The sequence below is a fragment of the Aspergillus vadensis genome (genome assembly GCF_003184925.1).
Source record: "Aspergillus vadensis CBS 113365 unplaced genomic scaffold BO88scaffold_19, whole genome shotgun sequence".
Classification (NCBI taxonomy): Eukaryota; Fungi; Ascomycota; class Eurotiomycetes; order Eurotiales; family Aspergillaceae; genus Aspergillus; species Aspergillus vadensis.
The window spans coordinates 374445-399719 of NW_020292057.1; the positions used below are offsets into that span (position 1 = coordinate 374445).

Consider the following 25275-nt stretch of genomic DNA (forward strand, 5'->3'; position numbering starts at 1 on the left):
CAATAGTATCAGATAGAATGTAAGCCATTGACCGGTCAATGCGCGCCATAAATCACATCTCATCGTCAGCTGTATCACCGCGCTACAGTGCCAACCCACTGCCGTCGCCGCTCCAGCGGTACAGCGCAAGCACTTCGCGTCGGCGCTGCTGCTGCTCTCCAAAGTCCTCCGGGATGCGTCCTCGAACCTGCGCCAGCGCCGATCGCATAACCTTGCGGAATGTCCGCTACATAGCGTTAGTTATCAATACAGAATGAAGGAATAAACAAAGGCCTACCTGGTACTCTGTGTTCAAGGTCACAACGCACGCCTCATGCGCCCGCACGATCGTCTCGCATGCCCGCACAACACTTGGACTGGCATCGCCCTGCAGCTTGTCCGCCGCCAGTAGCAGCAAGAAGCTGCCTTGTAGCAGGTAAATCCCGAAGAAGAACGGCATGAAGCTGAGATCCGGATCATGCTCCAAAATTTCTGCTGCTGCTTCCGCCGCACCGACCGCGTGGCTCATGGCCGACACAAACGACTCCGAGGAGATCCACAGATCATGGTCTTCCAACAAGTTGACAGGGTCCCACTTGCCCGCGAGCAGAATATGCAGGACATGCATGATATGCGTCCCGTAGGCGACGACCATCCTCGTGTGCATGATGGACCCGCTCACCCGTGATCCCACGGTGCTACTGGAACGGCCTGAAGGACTCGTGTGGTCCAAGTGGGCACCTTCCACGACAGGTTCATTATCCGCAGTCCCCAGAGTCAGGCTGCTGGTGTAGCGCGCCTCAAACTCTTTCAAGCTGCGCCCGTATGTGTCCAGCTGTCGCGTAACGTCCTGAACCTGACGCTCCCATTCCGGACTATTGCGAAACGCCAGTCCAAAGCGCGGATGGTTCTCGGCGTGGTGCAGATCGACGATCCCTCCGAGAATCGTCATCAGCGGCAGGAAGTATCCATACATGCTGTGACCCGTGCACTCGACGGGTGGTCCGACCTGGCGGTAGGCAGCCGCCGCAAAGTCGCCGACCTGCCACAGATCATCGTTCATCGGCTGCAACAGCCCGCCACATTCCTTGTCCAGAAGCGTGAGGGGGCGATTGTAACACAGCGCCAGGTGCCGATCTGTCGCATATAAGAGCCACCACAGGCGCCGGCGCTCTTCCCGCTCCTCTTCGGTGACACTGATGCCGGAGCTTCCCGGTCCATGGCCTAGCGATGTAATAAGAGTTGGAGGATGTCGCCTATCCGCCTCGCCATCCCCGTCTCGCTCTCCGTCTTGACGTGCGTGAGAGACGTTGGGTGGCAGCTCACGGCCTAGCTTCAGCTCGCGCGCCAAAGACCACGCCGCAGTCCACCAGCGCATGCTGGCCGCCTTGTACTCGCTGGCGGACACTACCGTCGCAAGATGCACATAGGTTGCCACATCATCCACGGCCCCGGTGGCGCTACTTTGCGCGCCCAGCTGATCCATGGAGACTCCGAATCCGCCCAGAGCGACGCCGTTAATAACCATGTTCGCCGCATAGTTGGGGGACGCTTCGCCGGTAGTAGGGCCATGGACCAACGGTCGGAGCAAACCGATCGTCAATTCCAGCAGTTTCTGGCATACACGGCCCCGAGCCGAGGGCGGCGATGTCAAGAAAGGAGCTTCACTGGTCTGCGCGGCTACCCAGAGCATACTCGCCAGGAGACCGGGACTGCATATACGGGGTTTCGTCGGGTGGAGGAAGGACTGTTTGCGGAATATATAGCCCACCACGTATGGGGACGACGGAGACAGATGGGAAGGGGAGGAACTATGGAAGTAAACATCCAAAAGGTCACACGCTAGTGACTGCGGGATAATCGAGGCAATATGTGGCAGAACCGGCTGCAAAACAGGGTATCGTAAAGTGCTGGAAAACGGATGCAGACTGAAAGAAGGAAAGTTGGCAGGAGATGGCGAAGGAAGAGGGAGCCATCCAGGCGATTGCCCTGGAGGTGAGAGACCGAGGAACGGTGCGGTTGGGTTTTCCGCTGAGCTTCCCAAGCGAAACTGGTTAGCTGGGGAGCCCGGTTCCTGCGGATTGACTAAAGCGAATGCGCTCGTGTTGTACCCGGAACTCAGGCCTTGAGGTGGTAAGACGGAAGGGGGTAACGATCGAAGGTCGGACATGGACATGGCCGGGCGACCAGAATCATTCAGCGTATTGAAATGGCTTAGATGCATCGCATCGATGGTCGTTCCTAGCGATGGCTGCGAATGCGGCGGCGCCGTCTGGGAGTCATGCAGACCGGATATACCTGCATTGTTCGCATGCTGCATATGCGAGGGCTGCGAGCTGATATGGTGGCTCTCAAAGGTCGAGTCGTATCGGCCGTTAACATCTTGCGCTGGCCGGCTGTCTTCAGACGTCCGCTCGGCCATCAGCGACGCGTTGGCCTGCCCTGAATGACCATTTGACCCATGGGTGGACGCCGCTGCTGCTGCTGCCAGGTCCTTCTTCGACGCTTTTCCGCGCTTCTTGCGTTCTCGCGCATACTCGCAGGTCAGTCCAAATTCTGCAGCACGTCAGTCAAGCGTCCAGCCTGTCGCCGGCATCGGAAAAAGAGCGGAAGCCTACCAATGCAGTGAGCGCACGGATGCTGCCCGTCGCATTTCGTTCGGAGTTGGTTACACTGGTCACAGGCACGGCTGATTCGGCGGCGGACTGGAGCCGACGAGGAGTTTTTGCGAATGGCAGAGCGAGCCTCAACGAGGGGATCTCTTTGCAGAGAGTTCTTGAAACCGGAGCCAGCGCTCTGGTTTCTCTCGTCGTCAAAAAGTGGTTGATCTTTCGCATGCGACATGGAATTATTTCGCAAGGAAGTGGAGGTCGCGCCGTCGCCGGCACCCGTTCCCGCAGCGTCTCGCGACAGCTGCAATTGTTCCAGGACGTACTGCGAGCCCTCGGCAAGCGTATCCAACCCGACAGTCTGAGACGGCGCCATCCCCGTCGACTGCGATCCGGAAGAGAAAGGAGAGAATGGACTGGGGAATTGAGGAATCGAGGGGGTTGACATCCTCACCGGGCGGAACAGTCAACCCAGCGGGTCATAAAGACCCCGGTCGTCGGGGTATGAGGTAGTCAGACCGCTGGCGAATGGAAGGGCCGTAAGGCCCCAAGCGTGAAAGGGCACTACGCTAGCGGGAGAGGAAATTAAGGCGGCACTTGGAGCGACGGCCCCTGGACGAGAGGCAGACGATTCACGACCAGAGGGCAGGCAGGAGGGAAAGACGATGAAGCAGAGAAGCGGTCGCAAGGAAAGTAAGAAGCGATCAACTCCACGGCATTGCCGATTCACTCTGCGGGGCAACTAAAAGACGGACTAAAAAACAGGGACCTAGAAGGCAGCAGCAGAAGAGGAGACTGTCAGCCGGAGGAGCGACCAGACCTAGCAAACACTAAGAAGAAACAGACTAGTCACTAACCAGTTGGGGGAGGTGGTTTGGTTTTAGTTCGGTGGGCAGGTCCGGGGAAGGTGAAGAACCCACGAGAAAGAACTGACACGGATCTTCCTTCTTCTCTCACCACAGACACTACGGTCGGGTCAGACCATCAGACAGTGAACACGGATAGCAGTTAATAGCAGACCCTCACGCATGCTGTTGATGAATAGCTGACGAGGGAGAAGGAGGGGGAGGGGGGAAATGAGCACAGCCTAACGAGGCAAAAGAAATTAGAAAGAGGATGGATGGGGATGCAGAATTGCAGGGGAAAAAGGCGGGGAAGCAGCAGACGGAGGCCACCAAGCCGGGGCTCTCTCCGGATCGTCAGGTCAATGCCATCGTTGCCCATCATGCAATCCCACGCGGACTGACCAGACACAGTGGACGGTTCTCCTGCATGCATTTATGAGCCATGCTGTCCTTGGGCCAATAACAAAGCTGATCGGATAAATGGAGAGGAGGGGTGGGAGGAGAGAGAGAGTGACGGCAGTCGTTGGCTCTCCGCACTCCTCAAATCTCCAGACTTTCGGCCCATGCAGGGTTCGCTCCCAATGAAGGCAATTGATTCTACGCCCTGCACGTCAGCTTATCTCCGACCCTCACGCGGGTCAGGTCCAATGGGAGGTTTTATACACTGCTCACAAGGTTATTCACATTCACTTCTGTGCATTTCATTTCTTATATACAATGTGGTCAATAAATTCCATCCCGATTATATACACCAGTTCCCATTTTTTATGCCAACACAATGATATCAAACAACTTGAAACAACACTGTACACGTTCAGTCATGCATCCCAATCCCATGCAGTATAACCATGCTAGAAAGAAACAACCAGAACCAGATATTAAAAAAGTGAGAGAGATCCCAACCGGGTGAACGTTATGTAGAACCCCGAAAAATGAGATCACCAGAAGGTCAACAAATGTACAAGAGGCGACGACGGCCGGAGAAGGATCAGGACAGGACACGGTCCTACCGAGACCAAGCTCCATGCCAGAGCGCCATAAGCAGAGACAGCCGTGGCCCGCGCGAACTGACCCCGGCCTAGGCAAATGCGCCCGAGCGTTCCAGGGCGTTCCCGCCTTAACAGAAGAAGTACTTGCTGTCGCGGATCCGCGTCACGTCCCATGTACCCTTGGTCGGGACGGCACGGAACCGCAACGGCAGCCAAACATGCACATACGATTTTTTGGCCTGCTTGCGCTTGCTCGGTGCCGACTCTTCCGCAGGCATCTCCTCGTGGGGATCCGCCTTCGCTCCGAGGACATTGTCGAAGCCCTGGAACAGGGTCTCGATGGCCGGATCGGTAGGGTCAGCCTCCATACCGGAGATCTTGCGCTCCGCTGCCGCCAGGTCTTCCGGCACGTGGCCGACCGCTGTCTCTCCCAGAGAACTGGCGATCGCCAGATCCTCGTCGCTTCCAAATTGCTCGAAAATGCTGGCCGGGGTCACCATGGCACGTCCCTGAGCCTGGAGCTCCGGGTCCTCCGCCTGCAAGAGCTTCTGTCGCTTGTGCTCCTCCAGCAGCTCCTGAACCTTGAGGGCCTTCTGAGAAGCCTTCGATCCCTTCCGCAGGGCCTTGATCTTCTGTCCCAGGGCACTGCTGGCGTCCACCTTGGCGAGGAAGAGATTCTTGCTGTACCGGACCTCGAACTCTGCAGCCAATCTCTTGACCACGTCGTCCGAGTGCATACGCACGAACGCCTCACGAAGCAGCTGGTTCATCGAGTCGATGTCACAGGCGTGAGTCCAGAAAGAATCGTGAACGGCGGAGAACTGAAGGCCGGCGCGGTGGCATGCGATCGCAGACAGCATCATGTGGGTGGCATCGAGAGAGTGAATAAAGTTAGGAGGGAACGCTTGCAGCTGCTTGCGCTTTGAGACAACATCGCCCGAACTGCCATCAACAATGCTCAGGTCCTGGAGTGTAGTGTAGATACGGCGCGCCTTGCGAACCCGGTAGGGCTGGACGACAGGCAAGCCAAGGGGAGTGGTCCAAATGACCGTAGACCGGAACTTCTTCGTCGGGTCCTCCATCTGCTTCGCATCCTCGGGGTTCATAGCCTCCTTAGCAATTTGCTCGATCTGTTCCGGAGACAGCGACTGGGTGATACGACTGGCGCAGTCACCCAGCCAGTACTGAATATCGTGAGCACCGTTGAACATGGTGCCCAACGCCTCGAAGACCTTTCGTGCGATGTAGATGGCTCCCTGGTGTTTCTGATCCTGGGAGAGTTCGGGGTAGTGATCGATAAGTTGCTTGCGAACCTGCTTCATGGCACCCATGAAGGTCACACCGTACACGTTCGTCATGACGGTTTGCTTCACCACCTTTCTGGTAATCTTGCCGTCCAAGTATTTGGCCACGCTGTGGCCCTGCGCAGCTTCCCGAGCAACTGCTTCCTTTACGAACTCGGCGACACCAGTATACACATCAGACGGGCGATCGGACGGTTCAAGGTTGACTTGCTGAGCGCCGATCTTGTCACCGCCCAGTGCAGCATAGTGCTGCAATCCGTTACAAGAGCCATCCTGATGGACAGGAAGGCGAGATGCGAATTGAGTGGGATCTGGGTGCTGGAGCGCGTTCCTCAACTCACAGCAGGCAGCCAAGCATTGCCACGGATCATCGGCTTTCAGCCACCAACGCCTGCCATGAAGACCGTTGTTGGCAGAGTCAAGCACATCATCCAAATGATCCATGGTGAATTTCTCACGTTCGGAGAGACTTGCCTTGTCGAATCCAGACAGGTTAGCAATCTGAACCTTCAGCCACCTCAGTCCACTCTCTCCAAGCGGCTTGGCTTGGCTGAAGAGCAGCAGACCTCTCGCATTGTCTGCACCCATCTGGTTGAGATAAGGGGGAAGAGGATAGGCACGTCCACGGAAATCCAAGTTGTGGGGTAGATAAAAGGTCTCGTTCCTGTACGCGCGAGCCACCTCCATCTGGAAGTTCTGGAAACAACGCTGGGAGTGGAAACCGGCTCTGCGGTTTTCAATCTCACGCATGTCGTTGTCCCATTTCTTTTCGGCTTCGTAGCCCTCCTCCGGAGATGGCTTAGGAGGATGAGGCAATTCGGGCTCCAGCGGGGCGAGATCGGCGACAGGTTCTCCAGAGTTCCAAGCCTCAAGCATAACCTTGAAAACGTCTTCGTTGATAACCCACCCGGTGTTACCGAGAATATCTAGTCCCTGGCGGATTTGCTCAAGTCCATTGTTCTCCAGTGCTGCCTTGACATAAGCGGGTTGCAATGTCTCACCAGGAGTCGTACGAATCAGGTTGCTCTTGTAAACGTGGTATCCACCATCGGACACACCCTTCCACGGCCTAGGCTTGCTCAACATGGGCAAATGGCGACCCAAGAGATCAGACGTAGGCTCTTTGGTGACTATCTTCACGATTTCAGGGTGCAAATGGATGAAACCAGCACGTCTACCCCAGTTGATTTGATAAGCATGCTGGAAGGCAGGCTGCATGGAGATCTCAGGCTTCTTTGTTTCGGGGTTGTCGATTTTCACAGGAGCCTTGGCGACTTCGAAGAGGAAACTCATCAGAGCAGCACCAACCTTGGCCTTCACCCGAGCTGACCAAGCAACGGCAGGGTCATCCTGCTCCAGGTTTCGGACAATGGTGTGCCACTTTGCCCGACCGTCTTTTTGTTTGCGAAGGGAGAGGGTTTGCTTAACCGCCTTGAGTCGTGCAGCATCAGCTGCAGACTCTTTCTTGAGAGTGAGTTCAGCGAGGAATTCATCATGGAGTTCGGAGCCGATTCCAGTAGCGATCGAAGCGAGCTTCAGTCCTGAATCCATGCCTCCCCGTCCAAATGAAGACAAAACGCTCAGGATGGTGAGCGCGGCCAGCTTGTCCGAGTCAACACAACGCAAGAAGACGCCGTACTCGCAGCGCTCCGTATCCTCCAACGTCCGAGGGGGCTTGGCCTCCGATTGTTCCACGAGCTTCAGCTCCGCCTCGATTCTGGACACAAGATCGGTGTGCCATTGGTTGATGATACTGCCCAGGCGCTTCTCGCTTCCAGTAGTATTAAGGCCGGCCTTCTGTCGGTCAATGGTCTCTTGCCTCCAGCGGTTGAGGGCCGCCTGGATAGAATTGGCTTCGAGCTGTTTTTGTCTGGACATGTTGTACATTTCTCGGGACTCCGCATCTGTGTACTCGCCTTCCGCGGGAGCGGACACCTTCGAAGGACCGTTGAAAAGCGAAAGCGATTCTCTCAAGGAAGAGAGACCAAGACCCTTCTGTTCGACGGCTTTGACTTCCGGCAGATCGGCTGCATCCGCGAAAGGATCTTCGGTAACAGCGTTGCTATCCAAGCTACCCATTGAGACGCGCTGAATATCGGAGGAACAGATCTATTGGACGTTGCGATTAGCAAAGCTGATCAATTGAAGATACTAGAATCAAACTCACCTCTGATAGCTCACCAACTTCCAGTTCAGAGAGAACAGGAGCAGCCAAAACTTCCTCTTCAAGAGATGCATTCTTCGCGAATTCCCAGTATCTGCGCACTGCTCGATCACGCTTGGTACCGTGGAACATACGCAGGGCCATCCGAATCATAACTGCATAGGTCGTCGCGTCGGGAACCACACCAGAGGCCGGCAGGTCAACTTCGAAGAACTTCTGCATGGGCAAGACAAGGTTGTGCTGCCTCGTCAAGATCATCTGCGAAACCATTCCTTCGAGGTAGCGATTGTGAAGGGCCAGGTACTTAGGAGAAGCTGGGGGATAGCATCCTCTAAGCCGGGAAAGGAGAATAGCAGCACGATCGTAGCGGTGAAGTCTCAGTGAAAGATCGAAGTTTGCCAGCATTTCTTCTTCATCACCACCAAGTCCCTTCACTCTCCGCAACACCTTGGGTTTCGTTTGTAGAGCATCATCCACGATGACCAAAGACGAGGGATCGAATTCATGAGCGAGGGGAGAGAAGAACGAGGACAGGTGGTGATCGAAGTATTGCTCGGGGTTATACGCAGGCGATTCGAAGGATCCGTACGACCCTTGGTCAATGGCGGACTGGTCGGCGGCAGTGGCGAGGCTTCGACTCGACTGGAAGGATGGCCGGCGAGGACGCTCCTGGGGGTGGTTTGCAACTGTGTTTGTGAGAGCGGAGGGTCGACTCGATTGAGAATGAAGTCTCAGTGTTGCAGGCGAAGGCAACACCGAGCGCCCCTTTGCAAGGCGCAGACGAGCGAAGGCATTTTTCTGAAGAGCAACACGGGACAACATGATACACGAACACCGCTAGACGCGATGAGGGACAATTAGAGGTATATCGCTGATTATTTGCAATTATAAAGAAGGGAGATGATTAGATGCAGAACAAAACAGGGCGTCTAAAAAAAACTATAGTAGAAGGAAATCGGAAATAGATGCAGGATGGATGCAAATGACCCAGTTAAAAACCTATCAGATGGTGCACATCTATCCAATCTGACAAGCCGTCCTGCAGCCCTTCAACGACCGAGGAAGGGAACAAAAGAGGGAAAGGAAAGGGAGGATGGGGAGGAGGAGAGAGAAGAGAAAAAGGCGTGAAGGCGAGAACTGCGAAACGGATCTCCAGTCGAGACGGAGACTTCGGCGGACGGAAGTGAAAATTGGTCCACCGCCCCGATTGGGCGATAAGACACGTGAGTGGCACGTGATGTTCTGGAAGATCGTCGGTGTTTTCTCACGCGTTCATTGGCTGGAGGCTTCGTCTGTGTTTTCTTCCATTGATTTCGTCCAGCAGCGATGATCTCGATGGCAAATGGAACAGGCCCACTAAAGCAATGCGTAGAGCACTGAGCTGTTCAGGAGCTGCATGCTTCACCATATTCTCCATTGTCATAGAAAATATGGTCCTCCGACTCCCCTAAAGTCTATTCTCCACCATGCAAACTTAGCCGTGAGGTACTGCCTACAGCTTTTCTACTATGTAGACTATACGCCATTTGATACCCAGCTTATGTGCAAGTCATTCAACATTCGTAATTCTGCATATCATATTACACCCAGCCAATGCAGCTAATCACCCTTCCGTTGTCCCCTCAGCAGACTGCTGTTCCTCCCGCTGCTTCATGCGGTTCTGTTTCATAGCCCAGCCCGTCATCTCCGGTCGCGCAGGATCAATCCGCGGCGCACTCATCGTATCCAGATAACTTTCACTATCGATCGCCGACTGCAGCTGTGGCAGACTATCCACGTCCTGATGCATCATGTAGTTCTCGTACAATTGCCACGACTCCTCAGTCTGCCAGACAAAACACACCCACATTAGCAAGCATTCCCTTAAACCCAAGGAATCAACATCAACCAGTATAGCACTTACCTCAGCATCAACCCACTCATAATCCTTCCACTTCTCATCCTGCATCTTCTTCAAAAGATCCAGATTGCCCGCAACCTGCGCCGCCTCACCATCCTCCGCGGCCTTGATCTTGACATCAATAGCCCTAGCCTCGCTCTCACCGGGACGATCCTCCTCGCCCTCCTTCCTCGCCTTCCCCTTACCCTTCGTAGGCATCTCATCCAAGGCATCAAGATGATGAAGCTGCGGATGTAACTGCACAACAGCCGAAACAGGCGAAAGATGCAACTTGTCTATCCCAAACAAAACCCCATTAGCCCATACCTCCCCAATTAAAAGAAGGGATCAACTTACCCCCCCTAAAAGCCGCCAACATATAAACCGGATCCCCATCCTCGGGACTCTTAATCCTCCCACCCAGCGTCTGCACCCTCATCAACGACGCCGTCTCACTCTTCGCATCCGCCGCATCCTCCATCTTCACCTTCGCCGACGCACCACCACCACCAGCACCCCCGGAGCTAAACCCACCCGCCATACCAAACGCGCCGCCTTCGCGCGCACTCTTGCTCTTCTTCAATGCATCGCCGTAGCGCAATCCCTTGCTGACATCGTAATTCACGCGCGTGTTAATGGGCACGTCGACTTCGACCAACCCCGTCTTAGGCTTCAGGCGGAAGGAAGTGGGTTTCTGGCCGTGGCGGTCGTCGTATGCGGAGCCCGTGGGTCGGTCGAGGTATTGTAGGACGTAGCGGGAGATTTCTGAGTCCGTGAGGCAGATGTCGTAGGAGGCGATGACGGGGTCGTCGGTGGGGTCCATGATGGGTAGGTAGGTAAGTTGGGTGGGTTGGCGTTGTTGGGGTGGTGATTATAAGGACGTGGTCATGGGTTGGGGGGTCGGGGGAGACTGATTAGGGGAGTTGAGGGTATAATAAGTAGGAGGAGAGCCTGCAATGGCTGCGTGCTTTGCGGGGTGTTCGGGTTTTTTTGCAACTTTTTCTTTGCTTTATCGGAGGCGGAGGAGGTTTGATAAGCTGCCCGCTTGCAGAATCTATGGGTTTACACCGCCTTCTTGTTTGAGGGGTAGATCTATAAGGGAAGAGGCAGTCTTGAATCACGTCTAAGAGTAAAGGATCTAATGTAATTTATTGATTGCCAGCTAGTGGCTGTTTCAGAATTAACAGTTGGAAAGTGTACATTTTACAATAACAGCTATAAATGCAGATGCGACAATAATTTGGTCATCAACAGTATGTACAGAACAGCTGTATCGTCGTAAAACTCATAAAACTTCTTGATGTATAACAGTATCACATGAATGCCGACTATCCAAAGGCATTATTTTTGGGATATCTCCAACGTCTACTCCTCATCCTCGTCATCTTCAGCAACCTGTAGAAGTGATTAGTAATGCGTCAAATAATATGGATAGGTAAGGGTCAACATACTCCTTCGTGGAAGTTCTGTCCGTCGGTGGTCGCCTTGATGACACCCGCACGGATACACCAGTCTCCGAATCTCTCAGGGGTCTCGCCATCAGTGTTACGCTCCTGGGAGTAACGCTTGAGGAGACCCTTCATGATCTCGAGGATCTCATCCTCCTTGATCGAAGAGCGGTAGAGCTTGTTCAGACGCTGGCCGTGGTAACCACCACCGAGGTACATGTTGTACGCACCGTAGGCCTTACCAACGAAAGCAACTTCAGCAAGCCAGGGTCTGGCACAGCCGTTGGGGCAACCAGTCATACGCATGACAATGCTGTCGCTGGCCAAGCCGACCTCCTCAAGAGTGGACTCCAGCTTGCCGATAAGGACCGGCAGGTAACGCTCGGACTCGGCCATGGCAAGACCACAGGTGGGGAAGGCAACACAAGCAGAGGAAGAAAGACGCAGACCGCTGAAGGAGGTGTTGTCAAGCTTGTACTGAGCCATGAGCTCCTTGATGGCGGGAAGGTCTGCATCCTCAATGTTGGACAGGATCAAGTGTTGGTTACCGGTGAGACGGAACTCGCCCTTGTCGAGCTTGGCAAGCTCACGCAGACCAGTGCGCATCTTGAAGTCAGCGGTATCCTCAATACGTCCGTTCTCAATGAAGAACGTGAAGTGGTTGAGGCCCTTCTCGTCCTTCAGCCAGCCGAAGGTATCAACGTTCGAAACGAACTTGAAGGGACGGGGCTCGGCAAAGCGCAGGCCCTCGGGAAGAAGGGCCTCGACCTTCTCCTTGTAGGCATCCACGCCCATGTCGTCAATGGTGTACTTTAGACGAGCGTGCTTGCGGTTCTTGCGGTCACCGTGGTCGCGCTGGACCAGCATGATCTTCTCACAGACAATGTGAGCCTGGTCGGCAGGGACGTAACCGAACATGCGTCCCGTCTGGGGGTAGGTCTTCTTGTTGTTGTGAGTGGCACCCATACCACCACCAGCAGTGATGTTGAAACCTTCCAGGTGTCCATCGGCGCCCTTGATGGCGATCAGACCAATATCGTGTGCGTAGACATCGGTATCGTTGTGGGGAGGAATGGCAATGGTGATCTTGAATTTACGGGGAAGGTAAGTGGGACCGTAAAGCGGCTCATGGTCAACAACAGCGTCGCCCGCAACCTGGACCTTCTTGTCGTCCTCATCCTTCAACCAGATCTCGTGATAAGCAGTAGTCGCGGGAAGCAAGTGATCACTGATCTTCTGGGCGACGGCGTGCGTCTCACGGTGGAAGTAAGAAAGCTCAGGGAGGGAACTGCACATGACGTTACGGTTGACATCACCGCAAGCAGCGATGGTGGTCATGAGCGACTTGTTGATAGCACGCATTGCGCCGCGGAGCTTGCGCTTGATCACACCGTGGAACTGGAAGGTCTGTCTGGTAGTCAACTTCATGGTCTCGTTACCATGAGAGCTACTGATAGCATCCATCTGCAGCCACTGGAGGGGAGTGGCCACACCACCGGGCAGTCGACAACGGATCATGAAGCTGTAAGCAGGCTCAAGACCCTGGGCCTTGCGCTCGTCACGGACGTCACGGTCATCCTGCATGTAAGTACCGTGGAACTTGGTGAGCTGCTGGTCACTGGCGGAGATAGCACCAGTGGTTTCATCCAGCAGTCCCTCGGCGATGGTACCACGCAGGTAGTTGGACTGGATCTTGATGTCCTCGTTGGTCAACGGCGCAGGCTCCTCCGGCAGACCCTCGACCTTGTCCACACCCAGAGCCTGCCAGAGACGAGGCTCCCACTCGGAGTAGCCAGTCTGGAAGGCATCGGGATCTTGGTCATCACCGAGACCAATGTCGGTCAGCTTGCGTCCACCAAGGAAGGCGATACGAGCATCAAGGTCCTTAGCGGGCTTGTTGTAGTAGATTCTGTCTTCCTTGCGCGGCCAGTAGTGGCTGTCACCAAGACCGAAAACGGAGTAGTTGATGGAAGACAGGTCCAAGTCACCGGTGTTCTTCACAAACTCCCACAGGCCACGGCCATTCTGGGGGAATTCACCCTGACCGGCAGTACTGGAGATGAAGACCACGTTTTCTTCGGTGGCGAGGTCATCAAGGGGATAGTCATCCATGGCCATGACCATGGTCTTCAAGCCTCTCGCACGACCGCGGTTGCCGAGGCGCTTCGCCAGAGTCGCGGCGTTGCCGTTATCGGAGGCGAAGAGAATGGTCAGAGGAGCACCGAAGAGACCCTCAAGGAGCTTCTCATAAGAGTCCTTAGCCTGGCGCTTCTGAAGAGAGCGGACCTCAGTTCCGTACGACTCAGAAAGCACAGCTGAGTACTTGGGGTGACGGTTCATGAGCTGGGTAAGCTGGTTGTCCCTGCGAAGGAACTCTTCAAGCTCGCGCCTGATCCGGTCCGAGTCCAGAGAGAACTTGGGTTCGTCGTTCTCATCGTTGCCGGGGTTCCAGCGGTACAGCGGCCAGTAACCAAGGTCAATAGCCTTCTTGGTCTCCTGAAGTACAGTCAAGGCAGAGTCGTTCTCCTGGTTGTAGGGGAGATAGGCAACAACAACGGAGGGACCCTTGAATTTCTCGGCCTCGGCCATAGCCTGGAGAACCTGGGTGTACGAGCCGTAGACGGCGACGGAAGCAACATAGGCGTTGCCAAAGTTCATGGCATACAGACCAATGTCCTTCTTTCTGCGAGTGGGGTCCGCGGCGGTGCGTTCGGAGTAGGGCTGCGAATCAATGACGAGCATGTTGACGTTGGCTCCGGAGGCAAGGACGTGGTGAACACCGGAGTTGCCGAGATCATAAGCCCAGGCGTCAGAGCCGATGAGCCACAGGGACTCATCGTAGAAGAGCTTCTTGGACTGCAGGAGCTGTCTGGCAAGCTGAGAACCGTCGTTGGAGAGGCGGGCAATGACATCGGGTGCCAGCTTGTTGGCCTTGGAGGCATCTGCAACACTGAGGGCCCAGTTGGAGAGCCATGTCCGGGGGACATCAGTGGCGAAGCTGGTGGACTTGGAAGCCTCCTCGACTTCGCGGATAAAGCGCTGGCGGTGCTCCAGCCTGGCGGTCAGCGCACCAAATCCATACTCAGGGCTGGCAGCAATGGTGGAGGAGATTCCGGCGTGCTTCGAGCCCAGCTGGTTGGCGATGTGCAGGCGTTCACCGAAGAGCTGGTTGAGGATCTTAAGGTAGGCGTTCTCAACGTGGGGCTGCTCGAGAGAAGTCTCAATGGACGGGACCTTGGAGGTTCCGATCTCAAGGTTCTGAATGGGGGAGGGAGAGCTCAGGTTCTGCACAATGCCACGAAGAGCCTGGACGGCAGTGGAGGGCTCAACGTATCCCAGTCTGTATCCCACAATCTTGGGGGCGGCCCGACCAGCAGCCGGGGAGAGACTGGAAAGAAGATCCATGAACGCCGGTCCCCACTTCGTAGTCTTGCGGACCTGCTCCAGCACGGCGATCTTCTCAATCGAGCTAGGGATAGATTCAACAATCTGGCCTCCAACCCAGGGGCGGTACAACCGCGCAGTGATCAAGCCAACATTTCCAAGCTCACTCGAAGCCTCCTCCTTGCCCAGAACGTCGACAAACACGCCAGTCGAGCCGAAGACGAAGATGGCCGACTTGGCATCGGAGGGACCAGTGTACTCAATCGCGCGGTAGTTGCGTCCAGTGGTCTCAGACAACACATTCCATATTTGAGAGGTCCATTCGAAAATGTCTGTAGCACTGACGGGCCGAGTGGCCGAGGCGTCGATGGTGGTGGCAGCGGAGCTAGTCGCACGGCTATCGACACTGCTGTCCCTCTGAGAAGAGCCGACAGACGAAGTATCAACACTGACATTGGAAGGAGTCTGAGTGGCCTGAGCAGGGGTGGAAGAACCCTCGACCTGGCTGGTGGTGGTGTCCACATCCTCAGTCACTGTAGCGACCCGTCCGGAGTCAGTGTACAGCGTCTGGGCACCCAGGCCAGAGGTATGTGTCACAGAGCTTCCGCCCAAGTTGAGGACAGACCGAAGGACCTCAACGTCTTCCTCAGCAATGGCGTCATCGCGAGCGGAGTTGGCAGGGTCGAAGAAGTGGATGACACCCTTGCCGGACTTGCGGGACAACGCATGAGCAGTGATAGCGATGTCCTGGGCCTCCTGGAGCGTCTCGGAGTGCAGGAAAGTGAACCCGCATTGCCTGATAGAGCTAATCACGGAGTAATCTGGGAAGGGGTAGGGCTCCAGAGCGACATGGATGACGACAGGGGTGTTCGCCAGACGGTAGAGGTGAGGGATGGAGGAGAGCAAGGTGGAGGAGGTGGTCACGACAGACACAGTGTTTCCAGTCTGCAGAGGGTGGAAAGCGGAGAGGAGGGGATCTTCATTATAGCGAACAGCCACAACCTGTGCAGAGTGTTAGATCTGCCTTCATACAGTCCTTATGAACAGTGTGACTCACGTCAGTGACACCGCGGGGCAGAATGCTACGGGCATTGCTGGCCTTCAGGGTCTTGAGAGTCTTGGAGAACCAGGAATCGGCCTGCAATGATGGCTGAACGGAGAGAACGACATCGCTGGCCAAGTAAGCGACTCTCGCCACTGGAAGCATCAGAAGAATGGTTAGCACTCAGATCGGACCATGAATGATTCCTTTGAATGATAGAGTTCCAATCACACAAAGAGAGGAACCAGAGGAACAACATACCTGCTTCACCCGCAGTCGAAACGGATGCCATATTGACAATTGCTAGCTGCGCAGCGTAAAGCGCAGGAAGTGGGATGGCAGAGAGAAATGGATATCACCGCATACGGTGACTCCCCACTCAATTCGAGATCAATTAATGAGGATAATGGGGTAGGAGAAAGAGGAGGAAAAAGAAGAGGAGAAGTGGAATGACTCCAGGTAAAGACAGGGGAAATTTTAGCTTCACACTCAGCCCGTCTTTCCCTAATTTTTCTACAAAACTCCGTGCAGCGACGAGCAATGGTTCTGCTCCTCATAGACTTTTGGGGCCCTTCTCCGCCATCGGGGTTGGATTAGCCCGACGCTGATTGGATTGCGATCACGACATCGATGCAAACAGCCGCTGAACGGCCTTGCAAACATCCCCGATCAGGTCAAGTGCGGGGGCCTCGTGACTGGCCCTCGAGCACGTCACCCCGTTGATGCCTCGAGCATCAGGCAGTTATCGGCTTTTGCTCTGAATGCCGGCGGATTTCAAAGCACGAACTACTTACTAGTACAACTACTAGTAACTACAACAACATCAGAATGATTCACACAGACTTGAGTTAATCTCATCGTATTGAAATAAATTCATTTGTTATACAAAGAACACTACGGTTACTAGTATAAACCTTGGTGCCTTTATCTACTAGTAATGTCTAAAGCTTGATGCCGAGTTCACCCTGCTCATGGTAGTCGGATATATATTCAGTCAAACCCATGTATCGGTGCTACTGGCAACCAATAGTAACTTAGATGTTATGACTCTTTCACGTACTCCAATCATACTACTAGTAGATTTGTGTACTATCATGCAATTACATCGGGATTTCTCGCGGGCTTTGCTGGGCTTCGCTTCAGACATACAACTGACATCATGCTTTCTCGGGCGAGACAGCATCGGAGATAACTCGGATCAGACATTAGATGCATAGTAGATAATTATACAGCACAATTCCATCCGATCTTATGGAAACCAAGCCACAAATTATTGCCAGTGACAGCTGACGGATCAAGATTGGCGAGGGGTATCTATTTCTTGCACATAAAATATATGACGCTGTTCTCGGGTGCCCAAGTATGATGGGGGAAGAAATATATGCAAATCCCTAGCATGATGCGACAAAAATGTACCCTGAAAACAAGAAAACGCCTCGACCGAACCATCCCTATGTCGATACAAATATACAGGTCCCAGACGCCAAGTCCATGTCGGCCGTGACGACAACCCTCCTCAAAAGCCAATATATGTTCATCCTTCCAGCTATGATGGCGCCTGGTAGCCCGCGCCTTTCGCGCGCGTGTGGCTATTTGATGAATGTCGTTTCGACATCACGCCATCGCTGCACAAGCCAGGACCGAAGAAGCGCGGTACCGTCCTCCCTTATTCCCCTATGTCCCCCATTGTCCCGATTCATAAACAGTGTATGTAGATCATTTCGGCATATATAATAACAGGTTTGAAAGGAAAACCACGTAGCGTGAGTGGACACAAAGGGGGAAGCTATGGAGTTGTGAGCCCTCCACAGTAGGGTGTGGCATCGTCATCAAGAACCAAGCTCTTGCTCTGTCCTTCTGTGCGATATGGCAGACGGTGACTGATCATGTCCGCCGAGATGCGCCCTTGCGCCCCTTGGTAGTTTTGAAATGTATTACCAGGTCAGAGACCGAGGATCCTCAATTGAAGTTTTAATGCAAGACGATCGCAGAATTACCTGCTCTCGGTCCAACCGTTCATCTTGACGTTCATGCCTGGGACCTGTTCATGGATCGGTTGTTGTAAGGCTACAGCTTGGAAAGCGGACTGGGAGGGTTGGGGAGGCCCAGTTCCCGAGCGACGTCTTCTCTCCCGCTCGAGAGGGCCAGGAAGTTCGGTGTCTTCAGCACGAGCGCGGAAACGGCGGCCAAGGGTGGCCATCCAGTTCCCGCCTTCTTCATCCTCGCCGAGCCAGTAGTTGCGACCGATGCTGATCATGATGCGCCCGAGCTTTCCTTGCCAACCTTGGCCATCAGGGCTATACGGGGAGAAAGGCTCCCGGTCGATGTCCGCAATACTGGCGACGCTTGCGATGGAGGTATTACGGCTGTGGGTTGGAAGCTGGGTGTGGCGAGGGACGGCGACGTAGAGACGGAGGGCCTGACGAGCAAAAGCGAGCATGACGAAGACGAAGTAGACGCGAATAACCCAGAGGCAGCAAATGACAAAGATGCTTTGGAAGCTTTCGGGCTGTGCCACAGCGTTTCCGAGAGCATCCGGTCTCCTTGCGTAGTGACCGCTCCCTGTTTTGGTGGTGTCGTCGTACTTGGGGCTGGTGAAGCCAGCGGTCTGGGCGATGGTCTCACCACCCGGTCCCGAGGCGTTGCCGTTATCGTAATGCTGAGACACAACCAGGAACCAGGTCACACCGAAAGCTGCAGTATAGGCGGCATTGATCAGGCTGTCGAAGACATAGAGCCAAGCGAGCGCGAGGCATTGTAGTGGCGTTTGTTTCCGGATGTGCGGGAAGAGCAGAGCTGTGAGGCCGAGCGCGAGGAGGGAGTAAATGTACATGGACAGCTGCACCGGGGAGAGGTGGTAACCGGTCAACAGGGCGAGCAAGCCATAGAGTCCGCTAATTTTGTTGAGGAGTAAGGAGAGAGTGATCAAGGAAGCTCCGGTTTGAAGGCTCATAACATAGAGAAAGGTCTGTGTGAGGTGACCGGAAAGCCGGGATGCGATGGTTAGCCTCATTACAGCGCGCGACCGGGCAACGGGGTCCAAACAGGGTCTGGGTGCCCATCCTAATTTTTTTCATTTAAACGCCGGGAGGGTGTGTAATGTTGAAACATACCTCTGGCCGCGGGATGCGGAAGAGACGGGTTGATAAACCCATGATTGATATCGCCGAGGAGATATATCAGAGTTGAGGGAATGTTATGTAGGAGAGGGGGAGATAGGAGGGTTGTTGGTGGTGGTGGTGGAAGGTGGAAGGAAGGGAGCGACAGAAAGAGGAAAAGGAATGGAAGGGCTGGCGGGAAGAGCGAGATTGAAAGGACGCAGCAGGGCGTGTTTAAGTGACGCTGGCGCCCAATTGCGGGTTTCACAGGGGCACGATTTTCCGGGCGATCCGCCCGCCGATCGATGCCCTTTTCTTGCTGGTGTTGCTTGCAACAGACCCTGTGGTCACCGCCAATGCGCTGCCCCATGACGTTGTTTGTTCGCTGTAAGCAACAACAACACCAGAAAGCTACATACATACAACCCCTGTAATACTGACTATATTATAAGGCTGCGATCAAACAGTATTGATATCGAAATCAAACAATTTCTTGTTCGATGGTGGCCCTAATTCTACCCAACCTCTTTCGCCCCCCCGTCTGGATGGATCCCCTACCGACTAGGAGGTACTAGACTGTGCATGTCGTACGTACATACTCTGCTTGACCTGTGCTTGCCAAGACATAATACGAGTACGACCAATGCTACTGCCTGATGGCCTGCCTACTATCGAACCCACCATTGTGCATGAATTCCTCTCTCAGGGGCTGATCTTGAAAGGGTTTTCCCCATTATGTTGTTGATTTTTCTCCGACAAGACTAGTCAGATCGCCGGGATGAGCGGTTGACACGATAACCTAATCGTCACTGCCCCCCCGTTGATCATACGACGAAGAACCGCAGCACTTGGTAGAGCCACCGATCCCAACAAAAGCTTATGCCACCCATGACTTGGCCATTGCAACATGAACGCCATCTGGAGTAGTGGTATTTCTAACAAATCGCAGCAGTAGCATCATCATTATCATCCATGATGCTCCCGGAACAAGCGACACAGACAAGAAAACAGCACAAAAGTCGGGAAACCGCGGGGAAATGCAATATGATGTCAATGCACAAGCCGAACGCCTGGGTCTCCCGTCAAAAGTCGGATTTCAAGGTAAGGTTTCAGGAAGAGCAAGATAAGACGCATTCAATAGAAAAAAGAGAAAAGCTCAAGCTTGATCTAAACACGCTATTCACCTGGAACATAAAGGGAGAAAAATGTACATCTTAAAAATGAAGAGCATTATGGACAATCTCAAGCCTCATCATTGAGATTCAGGCACAGATAGAGAGGGATCGCAAGTAGTAGGGAGTATGGCCGGGGTAGAACGAATTAGAGAGTACAACATCTAGCAGGCGCATCCGTCGTTGGTCGTGGTCTCTTTGGGGGTGATGTTGACATCGATCACTGTCACAGCCGTCAGTACTCATCCCGTGTAACTTAAGCCATGGGCGGGGAAAGGGTAACGGACTTTGGTTGTCTCCCCGGTTGGCTTCACCCTCCATGCCCGGTAGGGCTTGCGCAATTCTCCGGAAAAGCTGCTTCACATTGTGACCGACTTTAGCACTGGTTTCGATGAACATCAAGCCGTTCTTCTTCGCCTCCTCCTCGCCCTGCGCCGTCGTGACCTCGCGCTTGTCGTTCAAATCGGTCTTGTTGCCCACCAGAACGATGATCACATCGTTACCGCGCTCCCCACGTACATCATCGATCCATTTGCGTGTGTTTTGGAAAGACTTGGCGTTGGAGATATCGTAGACCACCACCGCGACACTCGAGTCACGGATGTAGGAAGGAATCAAGGATCGGAAACGCTCTTGACCGGCTGTGTCCCAAAGTTGAAGGCGAACGGTTCTATCTTCCAAGTACATAGTCTAGGATGGGCAATGCGAATTAGCTTCCTGCAGCAGCGCGAGCGTATGGGGAACCATGAGACCGGGTGAGAATGGCTCGGGTGAGGGCCTGCTAATGCAGGATAAGCAGTCGACTAGGCGTAGCATACCTTTGACAGGAAATCGATTCCAATGGTAGCTTGGTACGTGTTGTCAAACGAGTCGTACATGAACCGTGTGATCAGGGAAGTTTTTCCAACTGTGAGGGAGATGTCAGAGACCGGGTGGCGCCAATGGTGGGAGTATTGTCGCAGAAGATATCCGTACCACTCTGCTCGCCCAAGAAAACCAGCCTGCAATTCGATTAGCCGCATATTCAGGAAAGCTGGGAGATATACTGCAGACGGGACATACTTGAACTTCTTCAAAGGGTTCGAATACGACCCTACCCCGGAGGTGGATGCCATGACTGCAGATGTTCTGATAGTAGGAGTGGTGGCGGAATCAGGGGTAGCGGAGGCACGTCGCAAAGTCAACAAGTGTTAAGGCGGTGGACAACGGTCAAGTGGGAGGAGGGCACTAGGAATACAAGGACATATATTGGGGTGGAAGTATATCTGGGGGAGTGACGAGAGGTTCGAAAAGCGACCGTATATATCGGGGAGCAGGGAGGTTTAGCAAGACGACGATGACTGGAGAGCTCGACCCATGGATCGGTCCGGGGAACTTGGACAGTATTATGTACTCCGTATTTGTATTAAACTGGGATGATGGACTGACAAGCACACGCCCGCGGATTAATCGGCGGCCCGACCTCCACCTCCCGCTGTACTTGCGGCTTGTTCCAGCTACACGCTTCGGTCAAGAGCTCCCTACGCTCCTCGTCTGACTCCCTATCTTCTGCTCCTCTCCTCTTCGGGGCCCCCGTCGCTTGTTTTCTTGATATCTTTCAGCACTCAGGCAGTGCCGAAAACCGGGGTTTCATCATGGGTCTCCTCTATCCTTCCGGTGTTGTAATCGTGGCAGCAGCGGTGGTAGGACTGTGTAAGTAAACCATCATTCTGGCGCGGTGAGATTTATCAAGATACTAATTCTTTTTGTTTTCATGATTAGACTACCTCTTCCGCGGTGAAGGCGAACAGATCAACGTACGTCACGGACCCCTACGACCACGATGACCAGTGAACACCCGCTAATTCGATCTAGATCGGCTACTTCCTCGAGTCGGTGTCTCCGTATGCCTGGGCGAACTTTGGAATTGCCATGTGCATTGGCTTGTCGGTGGTTGGTGCGGCATGGTATGGCTTTACAAGTCCCGCTTGTGTCATTGAGAATGGGATACTGACTTCATTCCGATCAGGGGTATCTTCTTGACCGGCTCCTCGATTGTTGGTGGAGGTGTCAAAGCACCCAGAATCCGTACCAAGAACTTGATCTCGATTATTTTCTGTGAGGTCGTGGCTATCTATGGTGTCATCATGGCCATCGTCTTCTCCTCCAAGCTCAACCTCGTTGAAGGCGATGAGGCCTTCTCTGGCAGCAACTACTACACCGGATATGCGCTGTTCTGGGGCGGTATCACTGTGGGCGCCTGCAACCTGATTTGCGGTATCTCCGTCGGTATTAACGGAAGTGGTGCGGCCCTGGCCGATGCTGCTGACCCTAGCTTGTTCGTCAGCCCCTTCATTCGATTAGCGGAGTGAACGCTAACAATATGCACGATAGGTTCGTCAAGATTCTGGTTATCGAAATCTTCAGCTCCGTTCTCGGTCTCTTCGGATTGATTGTTGGGCTTCTGGTTGGAGGAAAGGCACTCGACTTTGGAGCTGCTTAAAGAATGCTGCTGGTGGAGATGTAGAGGGCTATGATGGGGATGATCTGTACGACCTATATCATTCTTGTCTTCACTTTTCTGTTATTTGTCCTATTTATAGGCCGCATTGGGCGCATGGATTCGATTTGACTGTAGACCGGTTGGCTATGCGTGAATTGCATTGATAGTCTTGTTTTTGTTGTTTTGCCTGATGGGGAAAGAAGAGGAGGAAAGGTGTACAGTAATTGCTAGGAGATATCATAGGAACATTTTACAAAAGAAGATAAATAGCAAGCACAAGTATTTTACGTCGTAAGGTACAAGCTGCAGTAGCAGTTTCGTAGTATGTGTGCAGCATACTTCATACTGTAGTAGGCGCTGCGGGTCACCAATCCGGCCAGTCAAGCAGCCTCCGCTCTTATCAACATCCATCTCCGTTCTCCCCGCCGTCTCGGCAGGAGACTCTCCAACAACCCCTCACATCTCTACAATGGCAGACAACACCCTCAAAGCGGCGATCTTGATCGTCTCAGATACCGCCTCGCAAGATCCATCCACAGATAGAGTGGGAGACACACTGACTACCGTCATCTCAGACGAAGGGTCGAATAACTGGGGCACGCCCGTTATCAAGATCGTCCCCGATAATGTGTTGGAGATCCAACGCTCCATTTGTGACTGGACCGATGGTCCAAACTGGGTCAATCTTGTGGTTGTAAGCGGTGGTACTGGGTTTGCTACGAAGGATATCACGCCTGAGGTCGATCTTCTACCTGCCCTTGGGCTTCGTATTTCAATGCTAATGCCAGACAGGCCGTATCGCCTCTCATCCATCGCCATGCATCAGGCCTAGTGTGCGTCTACTCCAGCTCTCCTATGTCGGATTCATGACCGATACTAACCTACTGCACCTAGACACGGCATGATTGCAGCTTCTCTCAAAGTCACCCCTTGTAAGGCCGTCAGCGACAACATTGCAATACTCGCCTGCTAACAAACACCACCAGTTGCAATGATGTCTCGTCCTGTTGCAGGCGTGCGAGACAAGACATTGATAGTCACCGTACCGGGATCTCCCAAAGGGGCCAAGGAGAACCTCGAAGCAATCATCAAGCTCTTGCCGCATGCGTGTAGCCAGGCGGCTGGCGCGAACTCCAGAGCCCTGCACGCAGGCGGGGTCAAGAAGCTGGAAGCCGAGGCAGGGGTGTCTGCACCATCTCCCTCTAGCAGCAAGGCAGACCATCACCATCACCACCACCATCATCATCATCACGGTGGTCATGATCATAGTCATGGACATGCCGTTCCCCGCGCACATACTTCCCCGTCAGAACGTCCCCAGTCAAACGACCCCAACGCTGGCCCAAACCGTCGATACCGCGAGTCTCCGTACCCAATGCTCTCTGTTGACGAAGCGCTCAAACTCATCAGCCAACACACGCCTGAACCGACAATCATTGAAGCCCCGGTGACAACCGCTCTCGTTGGATCCGTCATTGCCGAAGATGTCTACGCGAGGGAAGCCGTGCCCGCATACCGTGCCAGCATCGTCGACGGCTACGCCGTCATCGCCCCCGAATCACCCGATGCTGGCCCCAGCACTAAGGGAATCTTCCCCGTTGCATCCATAACCCACGCCAACGAAGGAGGCATTCTATCCCCCCTCGAACCAGGCACCATAGCCCGAATCACCACCGGCGCACCGCTTCCCCCCAACGCCAACGCCGTAGTAATGGTCGAAGACACCGTCCTCGCCTCCTCGACCCCTGACGGCCAAGAAGAAGCAACAGTGGAGATCCTAACCGGCGACATCAAACCCCAAGAAAACGTCCGCGAACCAGGCAGCGACGTAGCTCTGGGGTCCTGCATCCTCCGCAAAGGCGACCTGATCACCTCGGTAGGCGGCGAGATCGGCCTTCTGGCCGCAACAGGAACCCAGACCGTGAAAGTCTACAAGAAACCCTGCATCGGAGTCCTCAGCACGGGCGACGAACTCGTCGAACACAACGACCCCCGCAAGCTCCAAGGCGGCCAAATCCGCGACTCGAACCGCCCGTCCCTCCTCTCCTGCCTCACCTCCTGGGGTTTCCCCACCGTCGACCTCGGCATCGCCCGCGACACCCCAGTCGGAGAACTGGAGCAAAGCCTCCGCGACGCCCTCAGAGGCGTCGGCAAAGCCCAATCCAGCGTCGATGTAATCATCACCACCGGCGGCGTCTCAATGGGCGAACTCGACCTCCTAAAACCCACGATTGAGCGATCCCTCGGCGGAACCATCCACTTCGGCCGCGTCTCCATGAAACCAGGCAAACCTACCACCTTCGCCACAATCCCATTCAAGCCCTCCTCCACACCATCATCGTCCTCAGGACAGCAACAAGAACGCGAAACCAAACTCATCTTTTCCCTCCCCGGTAACCCTGCCTCCGCGCTTGTCACCCTCAACCTCTTCGTACTGCCCTCCCTCCACAAGCTCATGGGCATGGAACAGCGCAAGATCACCCCCGCTGGGATCTCCCCGCCCCTAGGCCTTCCGCTTGTGTCTGTGGCATTGGCGCATCCGTTCCCCGTGGATAAGAAACGAACCGAGTATCATCGCGCGATTGTTACGGCGTCGCGCGAAGATGGTCGGCTCTATGCTATGAGTACGGGTTTGGAGGGGGTGGGTCAGCGTAGCTCCAGAGTGGGTAGTTTGGCGAGTGCTAATGCGCTGTTGGTGCTGAAGCCGGGTACTGGAAAGGTGGAGAAGGGGTCGTTGGTTGAGGCGTTGATGATGGGGGCTGTGGTGCCGGAGAAATGATGAGATTTTACAACAAGGTTTTTGCTCTGGTAGGATATATAGCACAGCTATAATCAAAATTACATTACTTTATGGTATGCAAGCACTACTTCGTTACTTAC

The 25275-nt window shown here is 54.2% G+C and overlaps 8 protein-coding genes across 8 annotated transcripts; 2 read left to right on the forward strand and 6 right to left on the reverse strand.

The window, feature by feature from the left end:
- Nucleotides 1–82: 82 nt before the first annotated feature.
- On the reverse strand, nt 83–2964 carry xlnR (putative C6 transcription factor; the record flags this gene model as incomplete). The annotated part of the gene is made up of 3 exons (XM_025703293.1): nt 83–226; nt 278–2535; nt 2598–2964. 3 exons carry the CDS (start codon nt 2962–2964, stop codon nt 83–85), a joined length of 2769 nt encoding a protein of 922 aa, XP_025560657.1.
- Nucleotides 2965–4097: 1133 nt separating this feature from the next.
- Nucleotides 4098–9041, reverse strand: BO88DRAFT_392481 (DNA-directed RNA polymerase). Its single transcript, XM_025705058.1, has 2 exons — nt 7894–9041; nt 4098–7835 (listed from the first exon to the last, which is right to left on the reverse strand). Exons 1-2 carry the CDS (start codon nt 8710–8712, stop codon nt 4551–4553), a joined length of 4104 nt encoding a protein of 1367 aa, XP_025560658.1. The 5' UTR covers nt 8713–9041; the 3' UTR covers nt 4098–4550.
- A 382-nt stretch (nt 9042–9423) lies between these two features.
- On the reverse strand, nt 9424–10760 carry BO88DRAFT_406536 (uncharacterized protein). The gene is made up of 3 exons (XM_025707175.1): nt 10127–10760; nt 9794–10065; nt 9424–9715 (listed from the first exon to the last, which is right to left on the reverse strand). The coding sequence occupies exons 1-3, from the start codon at nt 10590–10592 to the stop codon at nt 9494–9496; spliced, it is 960 nt and encodes a 319-aa protein (XP_025560659.1). The 5' UTR covers nt 10593–10760; the 3' UTR covers nt 9424–9493.
- A 195-nt stretch (nt 10761–10955) lies between these two features.
- On the reverse strand, nt 10956–16166 carry BO88DRAFT_406538 (sulfite reductase (NADPH) subunit beta). The gene is made up of 4 exons (XM_025707176.1): nt 15905–16166; nt 15659–15798; nt 11221–15603; nt 10956–11164 (listed from the first exon to the last, which is right to left on the reverse strand). Exons 1-4 carry the CDS (start codon nt 15933–15935, stop codon nt 11135–11137), a joined length of 4584 nt encoding a protein of 1527 aa, XP_025560660.1. The 5' UTR covers nt 15936–16166; the 3' UTR covers nt 10956–11134.
- A 1470-nt stretch (nt 16167–17636) lies between these two features.
- Nucleotides 17637–19111, reverse strand: BO88DRAFT_427463 (inositol phosphorylceramide synthase regulatory subunit KEI1; the record flags this gene model as incomplete). Its single annotated transcript, XM_025709014.1, has 3 exons — nt 17637–18706; nt 18757–19051; nt 19082–19111. 3 exons carry the CDS (start codon nt 19109–19111, stop codon nt 17637–17639), a joined length of 1395 nt encoding a protein of 464 aa, XP_025560661.1.
- Nucleotides 19112–20077: 966 nt separating this feature from the next.
- BO88DRAFT_345496 (Rab family GTPase YPT6) lies at nt 20078–21028 on the reverse strand (the record flags this gene model as incomplete). The annotated part of the gene is made up of 5 exons (XM_025703296.1): nt 20078–20136; nt 20201–20603; nt 20732–20820; nt 20889–20914; nt 20976–21028. The coding sequence occupies 5 exons, from the start codon at nt 21026–21028 to the stop codon at nt 20078–20080; spliced, it is 630 nt and encodes a 209-aa protein (XP_025560662.1).
- Nucleotides 21029–21536: 508 nt separating this feature from the next.
- BO88DRAFT_406541 (H(+)-transporting V0 sector ATPase subunit c'') lies at nt 21537–22670 on the forward strand. The gene is made up of 5 exons (XM_025707177.1): nt 21537–21605; nt 21675–21709; nt 21768–21859; nt 21922–22230; nt 22287–22670. Exons 1-5 carry the CDS (start codon nt 21548–21550, stop codon nt 22393–22395), a joined length of 603 nt encoding a protein of 200 aa, XP_025560663.1. The 5' UTR covers nt 21537–21547; the 3' UTR covers nt 22396–22670.
- A 187-nt stretch (nt 22671–22857) lies between these two features.
- BO88DRAFT_406543 (bifunctional molybdopterin adenylyltransferase MobB/molybdopterin molybdotransferase MoeA family protein) lies at nt 22858–25257 on the forward strand. The gene is made up of 4 exons (XM_025707178.1): nt 22858–23134; nt 23188–23228; nt 23290–23327; nt 23382–25257. Exons 1-4 carry the CDS (start codon nt 22865–22867, stop codon nt 25172–25174), a joined length of 2142 nt encoding a protein of 713 aa, XP_025560664.1. The 5' UTR covers nt 22858–22864; the 3' UTR covers nt 25175–25257.
- The last annotated feature ends 18 nt before the right edge of the window (nt 25258–25275 follow it).

Excerpts from the sequence above, each read along its gene's own strand:
- BO88DRAFT_392481 (XM_025705058.1), bottom strand. The coding sequence starts at position 8,712 with ATGTTGTCCCGTGTTGCTCTTCAGAAAAATGCCTTCGCTCGTCTGCGC. Across the intron at positions 7,836-7,893 it reads AAGTTGGTGAGCTATCAGAG|ATCTGTTCCTCCGATATTCA; the intron begins GTGAGTTTGATT and ends AACGTCCAATAG.
- BO88DRAFT_406541 (XM_025707177.1), top strand. The coding sequence starts at position 21,548 with ATGGGTCTCCTCTATCCTTCCGGTGTTGTAATCGTGGCAGCAGCGGTG. Across the intron at positions 21,606-21,674 it reads AGCAGCGGTGGTAGGACTGT|ACTACCTCTTCCGCGGTGAA; the intron begins GTAAGTAAACCA and ends TTTCATGATTAG. Across the intron at positions 22,231-22,286 it reads GATGCTGCTGACCCTAGCTT|GTTCGTCAAGATTCTGGTTA; the intron begins GTTCGTCAGCCC and ends TATGCACGATAG.
- BO88DRAFT_406543 (XM_025707178.1), top strand. The coding sequence starts at position 22,865 with ATGGCAGACAACACCCTCAAAGCGGCGATCTTGATCGTCTCAGATACC. Across the intron at positions 23,135-23,187 it reads CGAAGGATATCACGCCTGAG|GCCGTATCGCCTCTCATCCA; the intron begins GTCGATCTTCTA and ends AATGCCAGACAG. Across the intron at positions 23,328-23,381 it reads TTCTCTCAAAGTCACCCCTT|TTGCAATGATGTCTCGTCCT; the intron begins GTAAGGCCGTCA and ends AAACACCACCAG.
- BO88DRAFT_406538 (XM_025707176.1), bottom strand. The coding sequence starts at position 15,935 with ATGGCATCCGTTTCGACTGCGGGTGAAGCAG. Across the intron at positions 15,604-15,658 it reads TGCCCCGCGGTGTCACTGAC|GTTGTGGCTGTTCGCTATAA; the intron begins GTGAGTCACACT and ends CACTCTGCACAG. Across the intron at positions 11,165-11,220 it reads GACAGAACTTCCACGAAGGA|GTTGCTGAAGATGACGAGGA; the intron begins GTATGTTGACCC and ends TCACTTCTACAG.
- BO88DRAFT_406536 (XM_025707175.1), bottom strand. The coding sequence starts at position 10,592 with ATGGACCCCACCGACGACCCCGTCATCGCCTCCTACGACATCTGCCTC. Across the intron at positions 10,066-10,126 it reads GTTGGCGGCTTTTAGGGGGG|ACAAGTTGCATCTTTCGCCT; the intron begins GTAAGTTGATCC and ends TGTTTGGGATAG. Across the intron at positions 9,716-9,793 it reads ATGAGTGGGTTGATGCTGAG|ACTGAGGAGTCGTGGCAATT; the intron begins GTAAGTGCTATA and ends TTTGTCTGGCAG.